The sequence below is a fragment of the Berghia stephanieae genome, chromosome 1 (assembly GCF_034508935.2).
Source record: "Berghia stephanieae isolate SIO BIC M18660-M18661 chromosome 1, UCSD_Bste_1.3, whole genome shotgun sequence".
In the NCBI taxonomy this organism is placed as follows: Eukaryota; Metazoa; Mollusca; class Gastropoda; order Nudibranchia; family Aeolidiidae; genus Berghia; species Berghia stephanieae.
In genome coordinates this window covers 138821580-138842699 of record NC_088360.1, presented here as the reverse complement: position 1 = coordinate 138842699, position 21120 = coordinate 138821580, and the positions used below count along the sequence as shown (strand labels likewise).

The window sequence follows — 21120 nt, the reverse complement described above, 5'->3', positions numbered from 1 at the left end:
TGTTGCTGCTACTACTACTACTACTACTACTACTACTACTACTACTACTACTACTACTACTACTACTACTACTACTACTACTACTACTAAATTTATACAAAAATAACAATAAACTAAAAAATCGAAATATAGAACCAGAAAATAGAAGTTGCATTGAAGGTAAAATAATGTCTTAGAAAGACCTTATTAAATGTGATGGACAGTTAGGTGGCTCCGTAGCGCAGTGGACAAGCTTTCAGACTTTTTAACCTTGAAAGTACTGGGTTCGATTCCCAGTAAACATATATTTTTTTTAAAAGTTTACTTTATTGAGAAAGACATCTTTTTTTTTTTTTTCAAAAACTTTTTATCGTGTTTAAAAAAATAATTTTCTAAAATTCTTTATTTATTTAAGATCAGTATGTGTGTGCCATGTCTCTTTTTACCTTTGATTTTTTAAATTATTGTGAATATTCTTTAATTTATTATCATTGTATAAACGTACACCGGTAATCACTAAGCAGCGTGCTAAACTACAATCTAAAATTATTTAAACCTCATGGTCGTATGCAGTAACATTTTCATTAATTAATCATCACCGCCAACGGAGGTGCATAAAAACGGTGCGTTGTAGTTGTAGTAGTAGTAGTAGTAGTAGTGTAGTAGTAGTAGTAGTAGTAGTAGTAGTAGTAGTAGTTTGTAGTAGTAGTAGTAGTAGTAGTAGTAGTAGTAGTAGTAGTAGTAGTAGTAGTAGTAGTAGTAGTAGTAGTAGTAGTAGTAGTAGTAGTAGTAGTAAGTATTAGTAAGTAGTAGTAATAGTAGTAGTAGTAGTAGTAGTAGTAGTAGTAGTAGTAGTAGTAGTAGTAGTAGTAGTAGTAGTAGTAGTAGTAGTAGTAGTAGTAGTAGTAGTAGTAGTAGTAGTAGTAGTAGTAGTAACAGTAGTAGTAGCAGTATAGTAGTAGTAGTAGTAGTAGTAGTTAGTAGTAGTAGTAGTAGTAGTAGTAGTAGTAGTTTAGTAGTAGTAGTAGTAGTAGTAGTGTAGTATGTAGTAGTAGTAGTAGTAGTAGTAGTAGTAGCAGCAGCAGCAGCAGTAGCTGTAGTGGCAGTTGTTGCAAGTGGAGGTTAGTGGTGGTCAATCCTAGTGTTGAGTCCGCGTGGAGTCAGCGTTCCCAACAACTTGATCAGGTGAGTTTCCCTACGGTTCATATAAACCGCTTGCGTGTCAAAACGACACGTAAAAATAGTAGTAAAATTCACCCCATACACCGGAGCATACTCAATGTCTCAATCGTTTCTATGTTATATGTTTGTGATGAGAATATTGGCTATTAAGCTTAACTGCTGGTCAAAATTACTTCGCGATGGTGGCGAACGAATCGGCGATCTCAAGAAGTGGGTGAGAGAGGGATCTAGAAATGACTTTGGGTTTGAAACGAATATTTTTGTGTTCGTGGATAGCTCACACGGTAGAGCCACGCTCTCACCTGCCAGGCGGAGTTGTCGTACCAATAAGGTCGCAGGTTCAAACCCCACCACCGCCGCGAAAATAATTTTTATTCTCTATTGTCTTCTGGCACTTTTCTACTCACTTCATATCTTGTTGTTAAAAAATAGTACTGTCACGTGATTATTTTTCTCCACGAATCAGCGTGAGACGGTAGACATGGAGGAACCTCCCTGACCCATTTTTAAACCTGCCTGTTCCCAACCTGGTGAAAAAAAAAAAAAAACTCGCTCCCGGGCCCACACATCGATGTTCAATGATAATAAATGGCAATGTCGGAGTGGGGACTCAAACATCCACACAAAGTAGGGGACAAAATAATATGAGACCCAGAAGTATAATGGGAAGCATAATGTTGCAATACTATTATCATATTTTGTTGTTGTTAAATTGAATTCGAATCACGTTTCCATCAAACTTGTCTTACTGTAATATGTTTTGTTTTATATCACTGTAAAGCGCTTAGAGCCTGTGACAACGGGGTAAAGCGCTATATAAATGCCATTTATTATTATTATTATTATTATTATTATTATTATTATTATTATTATTATTATTATTATTATTATTATTATAGTCGCAAAATTGCGCAGAAATCTCGCCCGGTGAAATAGAGGTAGTTTGGATTGGGGGACGAAAAAAAAAAAAAAAAAGCGTTCGGCCCTGATGTCATAACTTTGGCACAGATACGACACCGATTTCCATGACTAGCAAAAGATCATGTTTTCTGCTTGGTACTATAAAATTACGGTAATGCCATAGATAACACGGTAGTGACGGTTTTAACGTCTGTGCGGCAAGATGTATGACAGAGGATAACAAGACACGAGCCATCAAAAGCTGTAGTTTCAGCGAAAGCAATGGCGAGCGAAGGGATGATTCTAAAGAACATATGGTTTATTCATCACTTTATATTACATTCATTATTGAAGAGAATGATAGATCACCGATAATACCAGTTTGAAAAAAAAAAGAAAGAAGAAAAACTCATGAAAAACTAATTTATAGTAGTTCATGAAATCACACTTGATCTAAAATAACTTTCATTTTAATGATTTAAGACCTAAAAAAAAAGCTATCTAGCCACGAGACCTTTCAGTCTCATAAATCCTTTCCAAGATTGATTAATTCTGATAACGGATTTAACTCACATGTATAATAATAATAATAATAATAATAATAATAATAATAATAATAATAATAATGACAATAAGTCAGAAAACAATCTCGACTGCACCCGGGATCGGTCCTTTTGCGTGTGAAGCGAGTGCTCTAGCAACTGAGCTATCGGAACCTCCAATAATAAGAATGGTAATAATAATAATAATAATAATAATAATAATAATAATAATAATAATAATAATAATAATAATAATAATAATAATAATGATGATGATGATGATGATGATGATGATGATGATGATGATGATGATGATGATAATGATAATAATAACCCAAAAATCTTGAGCCTTTATATGACACAATGTCCACTAAACGTGCTCAAAGCGCTTTACGAGGGGTTCCTGACCAACAACACGTAACATGTAGAACGAGACATGACGCATGTTAGGCGATATTACATTTTTTACGACAGAGACAACGCCTGAGTACGATGAGAGAATGTGAGTAAGGAGCCTTTTCCAAGGACTCAACTATGCCAGGACCTTCCGATCCGAAAGCGAGTGTCATTCCACTAGACCACATAGCCGCACATAATAATAATAATAATAATAATAATAATAATAATAATAATAATAATAATAATAATAATAATAATAATAATAATAATAATAATAATAATAATAAAAATAATATTAATAATAATAGTAATAATAATAATAATAATAATGATAATAATAATAATAATAATAATAATAATAATAATAATAATAATAATAATAATAATAATAATAATATAATAATAATAATAATAATAAATAATAATAATAATAATAATGATGTCCTGGGCGGACATACAGGAATTCTATTTATTTTATATTATTTTGAACGCCACGCTAGACAATATTTCCTTCAGTCGAAAAAATGCTTGTCACTTTCTAAGTAGTTGCAATAATTCAAAGTCGACTACATACATAGATGAAGTTGCCGCTGTCTGACTTTTAATTGTAAATGAAAAAAAAAGTTCACATGAACATTTTGAAGTGAAAAAATTAACTGTAAATGTGTAATGGTGAATTGATACAACAAATCGCTTTTATTTTAGGTCACAAATCATAAAAAATATATTTAAAGAGTTGGGTAGCGAGTACCAGGAATAAAACCATAATCGATTAAAGTAATTGACACATTCTCTATGGCCGCGGCCATTAACTGTTGCCAAACACCGATCTTTGTGTAAAAGACAGAAACCAAAAGTCATTCGGATCAAGTTCATGACCTAGTGATATTAAAATTGAGAAGTTCCATACAAGGACAAAAGTTTAATCATGAATATAACGTCTGCCGGTAAGTTTTTAAAAGTGCACATTTGTGTTTCTATGCTTAGCTTTCCAATTGATTTCCACTCCCATTTTTCTTTTTCTTGTTTGGCTCATTCAACTTCAACACTCAACACTTTCTGAGAGAAAGTTTCTCCTTTTGACCGAGTTGTTGTACAATCAAAATCAATTTTCTGAAAGATTGTAGACGCATAAAAATATATCAGTCGATGACTATGCCACTTTCCTGGGAGTGGGATTGTTGAAGAGAGAAGAAATCAGCTGATCGTCACACTGACTGACACTGATGACACTGACTACTGACACTGCTCACTGACTCTGCTGTGACTCTAATTTTAGTAGACTCTGCTCTGCTTACTGAACTTATACTAATACTAATGACTGAGAATTAATGCAAATTACTGATCATTGCCCTACAGATAGCAACAGAGAATAGAGAACTTTTCTGTTATAGTTATATTTTCTATGTATGAATATGAAAGTATGAATAGGTACTTTGGTAAAAAAAATCAAATTGGATTGAGCTCAATGAAACCTATATCATTTTAAAGTGCTTTTCAACACGATTCTAATGATACCAAAATTGTGAAAATCAGATAAGTAGAAGAAAAGTTATGTTAGTTTAAAGTAGGGTGAAAATGGTCTTCTCCTGTTATTTACTGACGGACTATGTGACCTGAAAAGTGTTGCATTTCCGGTAGTAACCACCATTTGGATTTCAAAACTTGTCTAAAATGGCCGCTAAGATTTGAGTAAGGATTTTGCTGGAACGAATTTCACGGATGCGGTATACAACTTTGCCCTGAATTTAATTTTATATAAAAGTTAAGATGTTAAATAAACGAGCCAGCATGAAATTTTGATTTACCAAGTTCTAATCTTTTAATTATCCAAAGCTAAATTATACCCTATTTTATCCATAATCAAAAGTTATACTAAATTGTCATTTATTTTAAAATAAACTACACCAAACGATAGAGTAATTTCACCTGAAGAAAATAAGACATCAATCATTAAAATCCATCCATAAACAAAAAATCTATGGAACTTTTTCTGATACCCATTCACTCAAAGTCCAAAAAATCGGGTCACAGCCACTAGCCCATTTATCGGCTCCCTACTGGAGGACCAAATGGACGTTAACCAGAGTACCTAGTATGAAATTATAGTAGACAGTCCGAGCCGGTATTATTAGTTAGGGATGCTGCTTTGTTTGTGACAATTCCTTGGGAGCGGAATTTTTTCTATATATAAAGTCATACCTTTCCAATTCCCAGCCGTTTAATTGGGATGGCCCACCGCTTAATGGGATGAAATTTGACAATGACAGTCCCCATAAAAGGGCTTTTTCATTGTTTTCAATGATTTAAAAGGGTGGTTCATAAAATGCAAATTAGTCCGGGTGGTCAACCGAATGTGTGGTCGTACTGTTCATCACAGAGGTGTGAACAATATAATTTATCTGTATCCCCTGTTACTGTCTATTGCGACAACCAATCGGGTGTTTGGTTGAATCGTTCCTCATAGTCATCACAGAGATGTGAACACTAGAATTTACCTGTTTCCCTTGTCAGTGTCATTGACTGCCATCATCACATTCATGGTCATTGGTCCATGGCCACGATGCGGTTGAGTGATGGCTTTGTTAAAGGATGACACCACCAAATGGTTTATTTGTTCTTTGCATTCTTAATCCTTTGCTTACTTATGCAATCTTTGGGCGTGATGAAGAGAACACCACACAAATAGCTTTATCAGAAAAACGTGAAATGGGAAAGCTGTTGTGACAATTTATCCAAGAAAGAACTCTTACCACTCTGACAAAGTTTGTGGATCAGATTAATATTAACAGCCAAGTGGCCTCTGAAGTAACTCCAAACAGACGTCAAACAGGTATCCCTGATTACTATGGCTTTAAAACTTGAAAAAAAATTAAAACAATAAAAAATCCCAAAGAAGACATAAAACAAAACCACAAAAAAAAAATAAACAAAAAAAAAAAAAAAACTAAAAAAAGTTTAATGCAACCAATGCATCTTTCATTAGAAATTGTATTGCCAGTCTATGATAAATCTGAAAATTGTTCAATTTCATGGCCGCCACTTAATTGGGACGATTTGTCAGGGAACCGAGCTGTCACAATAAAGTGGCTTGGACTGTAATACTCTCGTTTTCTCTTTTCTTTCTTTCTGCCATTTTATCCTTTCTCACTAATTTCGTCTTTTATGCCTCGGACCATGCCAGTTAGTACATTGTCAACTATCTACTACTACTATTAACTGGCACAGAGTGATGTCATTAATATTAATTAATAGAAGTCTTCTCATTTTCTCTTCTCTCTCTCTCTCTCTCTCTCTGTCTGTGTCTCTCACTCTCATTTCCTCATTTTGCCACGGACCATCCAGTTGATAAATCATCAACTAGTCACTGCCACGGATTATGGAGTGATGTTGTTAATATTACTAACTCTTATTTTCTCTTCCTCTCATTTTGTCAGATTTTCTTTCTCTGTCCGTCTCTCTTTCATTTACTCATATTTTCTTTCTCTGTCCGTCTATCTTTCATTTACTCATACAGTAGAATTACTTTAAACCGAAATTTTGGGGACCTTAGACCTGTAAATTCTCCGTCAATTAACTGAAATCAGTCAATTTGTCAAATTCAAATATTTAAAAAAAAGGAAAGATAGAAATAAATAAATTAAAAAAGAAAGAATTCACAAATTGTAGTCCATGACCGTAAAGTAATTAGGAGTGTTCCACAGCGCTATGCATAGCTCATGGGGACCGTTTATATTAACGATGTATATATTGCCAAGACTAAGCGACGCTTTTTATAAAAGGCGTGTCTGAACACTTCCCTGGGTATTTTCACACATTCTTCGTTAAATTATTTTTTCACTTTCCAAACCCGTCGTGATCCAACTGTAGCCAATTTTAACTGAGCCATCGATCGATAAATTTCACTGTTTCATCTAAGCCAAAATTGACCACATTTACCTGGCGAGTCTCAAAACTATGATAAAGTTAATTGCGAATGCCGGAAGTCCGTTATGTAGACACCTTCAAATCGAAAGTTAGGATAGATTGCTACAAGAACATTTCGATTGCCTCATGTTGTAAACAAACTGGTTGACCGTTTCTTCACTGATTGAGTACCTGATTATAAGGAACAATGGTAAGTAGCTTAATTAATTCCCGTGCAAATCAGGACGTTTTCTGCCATTGTTTTGCTCAAGCCCAAGCGAGCTTGCTGTTTTGTGGCGATTTACCTTCATTTCGATTCTGTGAATTTTTCCGCTACGCCTGCCGAAGTTTCTTCTTGATAATTCACTTCTACTTAATAATTCAGTGTATTGGCCTGAAGTCATATTTATTTAAGTTTTTTTTCTTCTGTCATTTACTGATTGAAAATCAAGTTTGCTCATTGCTACATTATTCTAATGTTCTCACAATGGCTGAGCTGTTCATGGATCGCAATTCAATTCAGACTTGTCGAGCATCGACATCGATAAAGGCTAAAGATGTGAGGAATAAATTCAATTGGTCATGGCTAGAAGTTAAAGATGATAATGGTGATTATTTTTCTGACTATGTCAAAAAAATTCCAGAGGCAGGAATATGACTTTGATGAAGTCATCTTTACCTATATGAATGACATGCTTATTTAGCATTCCTTCTACATCAAATTATGGCAGTCATACTTCCAGTAAGAAATAACACCCACTATTTTAATATATTTTATTTATCACTCTGCTCTCCAATGATGCCCTTATTTTTTAAAAAATAATTGAATCTTCAGTTTGTCGAAGAGTTTCAGTTAATTTTTATAGAGCTCATTTACAGGTCAAGGACCTTCTAAACCATTTCGGTTTAAAGACATTTTGGTTTAAAGTAAGTTCCCGTGTTGCAATGTTTTTAAAGGGTAGTAACTATTTAAGGAATTTGCTCATTTAATCGTATCATGGGTTTCCCCTTAAATGGAGTTGTTGAATAAATGCCGTCTTCGTAACCATTAATTAAAAAAAAAAAAAAATTTGTGTGTTTTAAAAATATTTTTGGGGTTTTCGTTTTCAATTCAAAATTGTTGAAAGAGTTGAGTTCGGGATGCCGTGTAATTTACATATCTCCGCCTTGATCAACTTTTTTTTTCATCGACTTCACATAGTATTTTGATTTTAAACTCAAACATGTAAGCACAGTGCTTTCTTTTAGACAACTTTTAGTAAAATGCAAAGCTAAAATAAGATCGCAAGTTCTTGTGTGATAATTGATAATGAATGATGCGCAACTACTCAGAGGTGAAGTGAAATGGAAATGAAAAGGCGTGTCAATGCTAAGCTGTCTACTACACATCCCTCTTTTGTTGAAAAGCCATTAGGTTCAAAGGCCTAATTACATAGAACTCCCCCCTCCCCCCCCCCCCCCCCCTCACACACATTTAAACTAAACAAAGTGGAAATGAAATGGCATTTCAATGGTAAGTTGTCTACCCCCTTCCCCCCCCCCCCCTCCTTATCGTCGTGTTGAAAATCCAGTCAGTTCCAAAGCATCAACACACGAGCGAGAACATCTCGCTTGCGTTATTCTACACCCCAACTCCCCCTCTTTCCTCATTTTTCGCCTGTCAGTCACCCGCTGTCTTCCTTTTCCAGTCTGTGCGATTGTGGTGTTGGCCAATCCCAAGTGCAGTGATTGAAGTGTTTGCCTCCACCCCACCAATCACCCTCATCTTATACTTACGCTCTGTTTAATATCGCCAGGCATTATTACGTGTGGCCTCCTTCCCGAATTTTTGAAGAAAAATATAGAGAGAAAAAGGGAAGGTGCTCTCAAGTTGTTTCGGTTTAAAGAAAATCTGCTTAGAAGTATTTCGGTTCATCGTAAGAATTAGTACAAAGATAATGAAGAAACTCGTACAATTTATTAAATTCTTTGTGGTTTAAGGTATTTTTCGGTTTAGCTTCTTTTGGTTTAAAGTAATTTTACTGTATTTTCTTCTTCTTCTCTCTCTCTCTCTCTCTCTCTCTCTCTCTCTCTCTCTCTCTCTCTCTCTCTCTCTCTCTCTCTCTCTCTCTCTCTCTCTCTCTCTCTCTCTCTCTTTCTCTCTCTCTTTCTTTCTTTCTTTTTGCCACAGACCGTGCTAGTTGGTAAATCGTCAACTATTTACTGTCACAGAGTGTTGTTGTTGATATTTACATCACTCGTCATCTCTTTTCTTTTTTCTCTTATTTTCTCCTTATTAGAATAAATTGGTGATGTTACGTAATTTTTAATTTTCTTTTTTTTCTTCTTTTTTCTTTGTCAATGCAGCTGGAGTTATCTCCCTCTTAGATGAGCCTGAGCCACAGCTCAAGGCTTTTGCCTTGAATAAGTTGGACAATATTGTTGACATCTTCTGGCCAGAAATCTCTGAAAATGTGGACAAGATTGAAGTCTTGTACGAAGACCAAGCCTTCAAATCCAATGAATTGGCAGCTCTGGTGGCATCTAAAGTCTACTATCACCTTGGAGCTTTTGAGGAATCTTTAACTTACGCTCTAGGTGCAGGAGATCTTTTTAAAGTCAACGACACCACCGAGTATGTAGAAACCATCATTGCCAAATGTATTGATCATTACACCAAGTTGAGGGTTCATAATGCCGAGGCAGTGGATGACAAGGACAAGAAGGAAATAGATCCTCGTCTGGAAGCTGTTGTAAATAGGATGTTTCAACGATGCCTTGATGATAAACAGTTTAAACAAGCTGTTGGAATTTCTTTGGAGACCAGGAGGATAGACATCTTTGAGAAAGCGATCAAGACTGCGGATGACGTATCCACCATGCTCACATATGCCTTTAAAGTTTGCATGTCTCTTATTCAGAGCAGGTCCTTCCGCAACACCATTCTTCGTGTCTTGACCAGCCTTTACATGGGCCTGGGTACCCCTGATTACATCAATGTCTGTCAGTGTTACATTTTTTTGGATGATGCACAGGCAGTAGCTGATATTCTTGTCCAGCTTTGTAAAGGAAAAGAAGAATCGTCGTTAATGGCTTATCAAATTGGTTTTGACCTGTACGAAAGCGCTACCCAGCAGTTCCTTCAGCGAGTGCAAGCAGCTCTCAGGGTAGCCGCGCCAGTCCCTATTATTATCCCAGAATCTCAGAAAGAGAAGAAATCAACACCCGAATCAGATGCAGCAAAGGACAAAGACAAAGAAACACCAATGGAAACAGATGAATCTACCACACCTGCTGCACCAGCAGAGACACAACCAAAGGCACCAGAAAAAGATCTTAGTAGTTTGAGTCCAGAGGAAAAACAGCAGCAGGAGAGAATTGAGCGACTGCACACTATCTTGGGAGGAGAAACTACTATATTTTTAAGATTGCAGTTTTTGATCAAGAACAACAAAACTGACATGCTTATTTTGAAAAATACCAAAGAAGGTGTGAGAAACTCCATCACTCATTCAGCAACTGTCATTGCCAATTCATTCATGCACTGTGGGACAACATCTGATCAATTTTTACGTGATAACTTAGAATGGTTGTCAAGAGCTACAAACTGGGCCAAATTCACAGCCACAGCTAGTTTAGGGGTTATTCACAAAGGACACGAAAAAGAAGCCTTGAATTTGATGTCGCAGTATTTGCCAAAAGATATGGGGCCTGGGTCATCATATTCAGAAGGTGGCGGTCTCTATGCTTTAGGTCTTATTCACGCTAATCATGGTGGTGAAATCACTGACTATCTATTGAATCAACTCAAAGATGCATCTACAGATATGGTACGCCATGGAGGTTGTTTGGGCCTCGGTCTTGCTGCAATGGGTTCAGCTAGGCAAGATATATATGAGCAACTTAAATTCAATCTTTTCCAGGATGATGCTGTGACAGGAGAAGCTGCTGGCTTGGCCATGGGGCTTGTCATGTTAGGAACAAAGTCTTCAACTGCTATAACAGATATGGTGCAGTACGCTCAGGAAACCCAACACGAGAAAATTTTGAGAGGTTTAGCCATAGGAATTGCTCTTACTATGTATGGTCGTCAGGAGGAGGCTGATGCTCTTATTGAGTCACTTATACGTGATAAAGATCCTATTTTAAGATGGTCTGCCATGTACACACTTGCTATGGCCTATGCTGGCACTGGAAATAATCAAGCTATCAGACGGGTCCTCCATGTTGCTGTGAGTGATGTAAATGACGATGTACGTCGAGTTGCTGTCACCTGTCTTGGTTTCCTTCTCTACAGAACACCAGAACAATGCCCCAGTGTTGTATCTCTTCTATCCGAAAGCTACAATCCCCATGTACGATTTGGAGCAGCAATGGCTCTGGGTATCGCTTGTGCAGGAACTGGACTGAAAGAAGCCATCAACCTGCTCGAACCCATGACCAATGATCCTGTTAACTATGTTCGTCAAGGTGCTCTTATCGCTTCTGCTTTCATCCTCATCCAACAAAATGAAGCCACCTGCCCAAAAGTCACCCATTTCCGTCAAATGTACGCTAAGGTCATTGCTGACAAACATGAAGATGTAATGGCCAAGTTTGGATCTGTCTTAGCTCAGGGGATCATTGATGCAGGAGGCAGAAATTGTACCCTTTCACTACTCTCTCGCACAGGGCACACCAACTTGGAAGCTGTTGTAGGCATGGTCGTCTTCTGCCAACATTGGTTCTGGTACCCACTCTCACACTTTTTGAGCCTCGCGTTCAAACCATCTTGCATCATCGGTCTCAATCAGGATCTCAAAATGCCCAAGGTGGAATTCCGTTCCAATGCCAAGCCATCAATGTATGCTTATCCACCAGTTCTTGAGGAGAAAAAGGATAAGACGAAGGAGAAGGTGGAGACAGCTGTCCTTTCCATAACTGCAAAGCAGAAGAAGAAGGATCTGGAAAAGAAGAAGGATTCGTCGAGCACCAGTGTGGAGTCTGCCATGGAAGTAGATGATGAGAAGAAAGATGCTGGTCAGGAGAAAAAGGAAGTTGCAGTGAGTATAGATAATTTTTATCTTTTCTTTCCAGAAATCCTGTTCTTTTATAAAGAGCATAATATGACATCATCAAATGTGGTTGTATTGTGGTACATATTTTAAAAGTTTTTACTTATTATAAAAGATAACACGACATTAACTTAAAATTAAAAGAACGTCAAAATAATTTAAGTTCTATTTTTAAATAGTTCCAAAGTTAATTATTTGGAACTACAGTAACTGAAGTTTAAGGGATTTGGTTATCTATTTTGATAGTCTCGCCACTTACTTAGTTACTCCTCTGGTGTTTCATAAACACATAAAGTTGACAACTCACCACTTGTACAGATTTAATGACTATTCACTGATTAAAATTTTCCCAACTTTCACTTAAATATGGCTATTATTTTGCTTGGAAATACACATGTGACCACAGTGAAAAAAAAAAGTACATTGCTGGTTCTAAGGCATTTTTTAAAGTGATGGATGAAATAATGTGACGCTGATATGGGTTGAGAAAATTGGTTCATTATTCAGTATTTTTTTTAGGTAATTTAAGATTTTTGTTCGATGCCTCTGTTTTAATTAATAAGGCATGTTTTTCTTACCATTATGATAATGAGAAAAGAAAATTAAAAGATAATGCAAGCATAATTATTATTACTGATTTGCCCGGCTCTCATTTGCTATGAATGAAAAGGACTTGGAACTGGATTTGCATCACATCTGTATAGAATTTATAGTAGGTAATTACTGGCTTTTTGTTATGTCTTCAAGGACGTGGGAATCAGTCCTTAGTTTCAAAGTTTTGGCTATATGAAGTAAATTATAAACTTGAAAGTATTTTATTTTTTCTTAGTTTATTGGTGTGACTAAGAACTTTCAGTACTTTCAGATTGTTATTTACATTTTGATAATTAAAAAAAAAATCTATCTTAAACTTGATCTGACTTAAACTTTATTCTGCATCCTCATCGACACTATCACAGCACCACTTTTACTTTTACAACATATCATGACTTTCATCCCCACCACTCATCATCATCATCATCATCATCATCATCAATACCTCTACAACCACGAGAGGCATGTTCCTGAGGTGGGTCAAAGTGAGGCAAAAAGCTAGTTTAGGTGGCGCTTCAAATTGCACAAGTGTTCACCAACTAGTTATTGGTTCTGCATATCACTCATGCTACACAGAGGAGAAACTAAAATACCTCTCGGGTGCAGGCAAACACCACGTCTAAAAATAATGGAGGCTTGTGAAACTTGCAGCATCATCTAAGCAAAGCTTTTTTATCTCACTTTGTCCCACCTAAGAAACACGCCCCAGCATCTCCACCAAATCAATACAAATCTCACTTTTATTATTGCGGGACAGGCCAGCTTAATGGGTAAATTCTTATTAAGTTTAAGCATTAATTTTACTTTTTTGAAATTAACTTTTCATCATGACTGATGTCACATTTGTGGTACAATAACAAAACAATTTTCTGTCCCTCCATTTTTGAAAGAAAAGTTATTCTGCATATATAGAGAGATGTAAATGATCCCCACCTTGTTGAAACTTCAGAAAGTGAAACACAAGACTTCTTACGAAGTCTTAGATATTGATTTCTGATATTCAAGTAGTCTGGTGAGAATTGGAAAAAAACAACATTTTTGTCAGTTTACGGCAGACATGCTGTATCCTCTATCACTATAATTGTATTTTCCCACAATACTTCATGCATTGTACTGGAAAAGAATTTTAGAGTTAATTTTTCCATTTGGAGGCAATACTATCACCATCTTGTCACACTATTTCATGTTATTCTATTTTAGACACATACAAGGCTTTTCACTAGCATTATTTTTATTTTTGATTGATTCATTCATTTAAAATAACATTTTTTTGTTGATGAAGTTGGTGTCATCGGTCTTAATTTGGCTTGCCCGAATTTCATGGTGTAAATGAATGTATTGACTTCAGGTGAAAACTTCCTCAGCTTGTCCTTTGTCCTGACTTGAATGGAATCCTTTAGTGAAATTTTAAAAAAATCAATTGGAGAAGTGTGTTTTAAAATTAAAATTCATTAATTAAATCTATATTATATTCATTTATTTTTGTTGCTTGATATTTGGTGAACATTTGAATGTGATTCCTAGAACTAGAAGTCCACTCTCATGATTAATTTTTCTTCCTTTATATTGGTGCTGAAATGATGACCTTCCATGCAACCATGCTGGAAACTTCTAAGAATGAACATGGTAAAAACCCATCAACATTTTCTCTCTGTTTCTCACCCTCTCTTTCTTCCTTTCTCAGATTGTAATTGTCTTCTCCTTTTCATATTTAAACAAAAAGATGCATTAATTTTTATTCTTTTTTTTTTTTTTTCTTTTCTCTCTCTGCTATTTTAGAAAGAGAAAGATGGGAAAGCTTTGGAGAAGGGAGAGAGCACCACATCCACCTCAGACAGTATCACGGACAAGAAGGAACCTGAGGCAACTTTCGATATGCTGCCCAACCCAGCCCGTGTGATGAAAAGCCAGTTGAAAGTGTTATCCCTGGACCAGGGCCGTTATGCACCCGTCAAAGACCTCGGCCACGGAGGTATCATCATGCTGAAAAATAGCAAACCGGGTGAACAGGAAGATATTGTTGAAACAGTCCAGGCTGGAGGTCCCAAGGCAGAAGAGGACGAAGAGGAGCCCGAACCACCAGAGCCCTTTGAGTGGACCGAGGATTGACTGTGATTAACTGTATAAAAATTGATTTGTAAAAAATTAGCTGTAACAAAATGATGCAAAGCACTGTTTGGAGGGCTTTTTGCTTCAAACTCAATTAGACATATATTCTGTAATTTATTAAAAAGTTTTGGTCCAAAGACATGTATTTAAGAAAATAATAGAAATAATAATCTTAATTTCAATAGGTCATTCAGTTTGTTCAATGGAATAAAATATCCTTTAAGAAAAAATGGGAAAGAAGGGAAAAGGATGGATGTTACATACATGAATAAATGTTGTGTTAAGGTCTTTTCACAATCTTTCGTAATGGTTGACATGAAATATCATGTATAGCAAAACTAAAAGTGCAAAGTGAATACGAGGTAGCGCAGAATGATGATTGAACATGATATATTTACATTTGATGTATTTTTGACAGATGATTGTTTTGTGAGTATGCACAATTCACTTGGATGGATGAATGCAACACATTCAGAAGGTTTTCACGTAAAATAAGTACGTAATGTAATGTTTTATAGCTATTTTTTTAATATTTTGATCAACTAATTTCACTTTTTCTTCTTCCTATTTTATTATCCTTAAGTTGGTAATGATTTGTCTTATGTTTAGTTTTAAATTTGTTTTCCTTTATCTTGTATTATTATCATGTATTATTATTATTTTAAAAAGTAATGTGTCTGTAAAAGAAAAAAAAAAACCCCAATAGATTTAACAATGGTTGCATTGTAACATTTGATACGAATGATGAAGTCTTGTACCTGTACGCTGTATGGAATATTCGATCCATATCATTGGATGATATTGATGCCACAAATAAATTTTGTTCCACAGATTTTTGTTGAGTGTGTTATTTAGCTGAGTCGAGAAAACTGATGATGGTGTTGGTGCAATTGCCCTCTAGTTGTGGGGTTAAAATGGGCATTAAAACTAGGTGGGGTTTTGACCTCCCATGGTGAGCAGGAGGTCACACTTTGTCTTCTATCCCCTATATATATATGTTGTCCGAGTTGCTTTCTGTCTTTCTGGGTGGGGTTCCTGACCTCCCATAGTGGGCAGGGGGGTACATACTGTGTCTTCTATCCCTTACATCTGTTTTCCAACAAGCTTTCTGTCTTTGTATTGGAATGAGATTAATTGGTTTTGTCCTGGTCCTGGCCGGAGTCCTAGCTGGGAGGGAAACAGTCAAATGCATAGTTATTGTTTTGGGAGATGATATTGTGTCCTTGTAAATAGGTGTCCCAAACTACCGCTGTGTGGCAGGCGAATTTGCCGGGATCGATCAAAAAGTGGGGTGTTAATATCTGTCTCTCTCTCTCTTGAATTAAACTTTATTTAATAAAAAAAAGGATAATATTATATTTCAATATCTGCTCTACAAGATGAGCTAAATATTTAAACTATTCAAGCTATGTGAACTTTTTAACAGCTATTCAAAAACGCTCTCATAAAGAGATCCGATTGCAAATTTTCGCTGTGAAAACTGCGTACCGATCGACCGAAATTCGGGTCTCGTCACAAGATCTGCTCGCGCTAAAAGCTGAACGGACCAACAGCTGTGAAATCAAGTGTGGGAGAATCTCCTTTTAATGCCCTTTCGTGTGGTGTAATTTTTTCGTTTATAAACACAACAATAAAATTTAACTGAATTTGCCCTATTTTTGACTGAAAATTTGACTCTCTTAACGGTTAATAAACGGCGAAAAAATTACACCATAAAAATCTGCAGCATTTGAAGGCTATAATATCAAAAATCCAGCATGCTGGCTTGATTCAACACATAGCGCCATCTTTAAAAGCAAAGCCTTTGTTTCCGCTTTCTCTTTCTTTCTCTCCTACCGTCCGACGCGTGAGTTGATACACTGCCGGTGACCGAGACCGATTGTATTGTAACGTTTCCAAACAGCCATCTAGAATAGTCAAAAGTGTTTCAATTATGGACATGGACTTACTTGAATTATGTGGTAAGTAAATCTTATTGTTTTTTATTTTATTATGATCGGTGTTTGAGTAGATCGAAGCTTTTCTCTATCTTGTCTTAATCTTATCATAATACTGTTTGCTCCACTAACTTTTCTGAATTAATGGATAATGTTTGTATTCGTGTTCATTCATGAAGGCTATTATTATTATTATTATTATTATTATTATTATTATTATTATTATTATTATTATAGAGAAAAACATCCCGAAAAGCAGAGGGAACCGGGTTGGGAGAAGAAATCAACCTTGGATGACGCAGGAAGTGAGAGGGGCATTACGGAAGAAGAAGGCAGTAAATAGAAGATACTCTAGAAGCAAAAAGGAAGAGGATTGGGACAAATACAAAAGAGTGAGAAACGCAACTACTAAAATAGTCCGACAAGCGCATCAAAAGTATGAGAACAAGATAGCAGAGGAAACGAAAGAAAATCCTAAAGTATTCTGGAGTTATGTAAACAGTAAAATGAAGACAAGACAGGGAACCTGTGACATAAAAAAAGAAGATGGCACTTGGGCATCTGAAGATGAAGACAAGGCAGAGGTGCTAAATCTCTTCTTTGCAAGTGTCTTTACAGTGGAGAACCAGAAAAACTTGCCAGATATTGCTAAAACAAGTAATATAGATACTACACAATGGCCGATTACTGAAGAGAGAGTAATGAAGAGACTACAAAACCTAAAGGAGAGTAAATCACCTGGACCTGACAAACTTCATCCTTACATCCTAAAAAACTTAGCAGAGCAGCTAGTAGAACCCCTAACCAAGATATTTAACCAGTCGATGAAAGAAGGAAGACTACCAAGGGAATGGAAAGAAGCTAACATCACAGCCATATTCAAGAAGGGAGACAGAAAAAATCCAGAAAACTACAGACCAGTGAGCCTGACATCTGTCGTCTGCAAGCTCATGGAACAGCTGATTAGAGAAGAAATGGTTGATCATATGACCAAGAACAAACTATTCAGCAAAGATCAACATGGTTTCATGGCGGGAAGGTCTACAGTAACAAACCTACTTGAAACAATGGATGACTGGACGAGAGACCTGGAATTAGGCAACAATTTAGATGTCATATACCTCGACTTCAGAAAGGCATTTGACAAAGTTCCACACTGGCGCCTAATCAGGAAATTGGAACAGTATCAAATTAATGATCAGACAGTCAAATGGGTCCGAGATTTCCTCAAAGATAGAAGACAAAAAGTGATAGTGAATGGAACAGCATCAACAGAGAGACTGGTAACAAGTGGAGTTCCACAAGGAAGTGTACTGGGACCAGTTCTCTTCCTGATTTATATCAATGACTTGCCAGACAATCTATCATCTAAATGTAAAATCTTTGCCGATGATACTAAGCTCTATGGAGTAGCTAATACAGAAGAAGAAAGAAACACCTTACAACAAGATTTGAAAAAGCTTGAAGAATGGTCCGAAATATGGCAGATGGAGTTCAATGTAGATAAATGTGCAGTTCTTCACCTAGGAAAAAACAACAGAGAAGCAAACTATATAATGAAAGAAAAACCCCTGCAGAAATCCAATGGGGAAAAAGACCTAGGAGTATTTATTGATAGGAAGCTAAACTTCAAGAAGCAAATTAAAGATGTTCAATCTAAGGCTAGTAAAACACTCGGAATAGTGAAAAGAAATTTCAAGAATCTGAAAACAAAACACATGACTACCATCTACAAGACTATGGTTAGATCAAAGCTGGAATATGCTAACTGCATATGGTATCCGAAGTTTGAGGGAGACAAAGACTGTTTGGAAAGAGTGCAAAGGAGAGCAACAAAACTTATCACACACCTGAAAGACAAAACATACTGTGAGAGATTGAAAGAATTAAATCTCCCGACCTTAGATTACAGGAGAAGAAGGGGAGATATGATCCAAACATATAAAATAGTAAAGGGAATAGACAGGGTAGAGGCAGGATTCCTTAAACCAAACAAGAACATTCAGACATGAGGAAACAGCAAGAAACTGAAAAAAGAACGTTTTAAAACAAATGAAAGAAGGAACTTTTTTTCATCTAGAATTGTAAATAACTGGAATAAACTACAAGAAACCACAGTATCAGCAAAAAATTTGAATAAATTCAAAGCAGAGTTGGAGATAAGCAACACCCTAGGAAACAAGTTCAATTATAAAAATTGGTCCAATCATTAATAGATGAGGAGGAGCGAAGGAGACTACACCAAGTCTAAAAGCTCTATACAGAGGTATCCAGGTATCCAGGTATTATTATTATCATGATTATTATTATTATTATTATCGGAGCCCACCGATCGCTAAGAATGAACGTGTCATCATTATCACTGATACTTCTAGATGAAAAATAAAATAATAGAAACTGGTCGTGTCAGTGTCCGTCCTGACTGCTAGACTTGTGCTTGTGATTGTGAGTCCTACTAGTACTAGGAAATGGAAAGTATCACACTATCGACGTCTAAGTCTAGTTGTTTCTCAATTTTCTGAAATTTAGATTAATTAAGTCAAGCTCATTCATTAACCCTATTTTCACCCCTTGAAAACGCATCCTATTTTATGCTTTTGGGGTGCAGATGCACCCCCTAACAGGCACATAGAAAAAAACAGGAATATTCCGATTTTCATCCTGTGGGGTGCAACTGCACCCCCTAATATTTTAGTAGCAAATGAGAGAAACCTCCTATTTTACTCTTTGGGGTGCAAATGCACCCCATCTTTACATCACTAGTTTCTATACATTTTATACTATTTTGACTTATTACTGAATAGAGACAAAACTCCACCAACTTATTCGGCAACATATTCAAAAATTATCTGGCAACTTATTAGAATTATTCACCACTTCCTGTTCCTGGATTCCTCCTTTTCTCTCAACACTATTCAAAACACAAGGCTGACCTGACTTTCAATCTAACAACATCCTGATTAGGTAAGTAAATACCATTTTTAAAGTATGATTCTAAGCTTTGTTTTACCACTAAATATACTTTACAAAATCTAGATCTTATCAAAATGTAAGCTTTAACTGATTCCTGTAAATATGAAGTTCCCAAAAATGTAAAGCTATAATCTAGATCTACATTGTTTTGTCACTCACCATTGTTATTTGTAATGCTGTCAAACCCTATACTATAAAAACTGTTGAAAATCATTAGTATACACATGCTTTATAATTTATAATACATATTGTTACCATTAATTGTAATTCTGTCAAAACATATAAAAACTGTTGGAAAACTTTAGTATACATGCTTTATAATTTATAATACATATATCATCATCATCTTTTAAATTGCAAATGCTTGTATCCAGATCTAATAGATTTATTAAAACTTTGAAATGTGTTATCTATTCTTGCAGGGCATGTTTATGATTATAAAGATAAATGGCAAGTTCTAGGACTAATCTGTTTGAGCGCTTCGACAATGAACAAGAGGAATTGGTATACACTGAGCTTCAGCCTGTTGCCCAACAACCAAGTTCTTCATCTGATGTTGGTGGTGATATGGATGAATTACTGGATGATATGGGAGAAAGCAGAGATGGTGAGTTGGTTTTTTTGTGTGCTTACTTTCATTGACACTATAGCAGATTTTACTTTATAACGAGAGGAAGTACAATTTTCAGTGTATCAATCCTGCATTTTATTTCAAAATTCCCTTGATTTATTATTATGATGATGTCATAGATGTCCTGAATGGTGTGAATAATGATTGAAGGTTTCGATTGTCAGGCTTAATTACATTTAAATCACGATTCTATCGTGTGCAGTTTTCACCTAGAAATAAGTAACTGTGATGCGTCTCGAGCAGCACCACAACTAATCTCTAGGTGAAAACTGCAACAGTCAGTTCAAAACTGACACATGTTCTTAGATTAGAGTTTGGTTCTGGTGAAACCTAATCTTGTCGTTAAGGGGTAAAAGATATGATGAGGAGAAGGATCAATATAAAAGCAATACTAATAATATACATTTCACCAATTTTCATCAGATCCAGATATCAATTGGACTCCAGATGATGATGAACTTGAAGCTGATGACAATGCACACTCATCCGATGAAAGCAGCGACGGGGAGGAATATCCCGAGATCCTGAACCAATCAGACCCAGAAATAGAAGTTGACGAAGAAGAGGAAGACAGTGATGAAACTCATTTGGGTAATTCTGTATCATTGCCAGCATCTAGCAATGTAGTTTTGAGCAAAAAGGGGGATATTATGTGGAGTAAAGTACCGGTGTCCCAGGTTGGGAGAACACCTACAAGAAATGTTTTTAGGCCTCCCAAGTCCAACGTAAGACATCCGGCAAAGATAGATTCAATTGTGTCAGCCTTTAAGATGATTTTCACTGCACAAATAATTAGTGATATTGTGAAGATGACAAACTTAGAAGGAACAAGAAATGAAGGTGTGCAGTGGAAGAATGTAGATGTTATAGAAATGACAGCATTGCTAGGCCTTTTTATTCATTTGGGTGCGAGAAAGCTTGGTCTTTTAGCAGTG

At 36.0% G+C, this 21120-nt stretch overlaps 1 protein-coding gene across 1 annotated transcript; it reads left to right on the top strand.

Moving 5' to 3' along the window:
• Positions 1–3520: 3520 nt before the first annotated feature.
• LOC144963345 (26S proteasome non-ATPase regulatory subunit 1-like) lies at positions 3521–15474 on the top strand. The gene is made up of 3 exons (XM_078897291.1): positions 3521–3949; positions 9255–11929; positions 14315–15474. The coding sequence occupies exons 1-3, from the start codon at positions 3931–3933 to the stop codon at positions 14642–14644; spliced, it is 3024 nt and encodes a 1007-aa protein (XP_078753417.1). The 5' UTR covers positions 3521–3930; the 3' UTR covers positions 14645–15474.
• The last annotated feature ends 5646 nt before the right edge of the window (positions 15475–21120 follow it).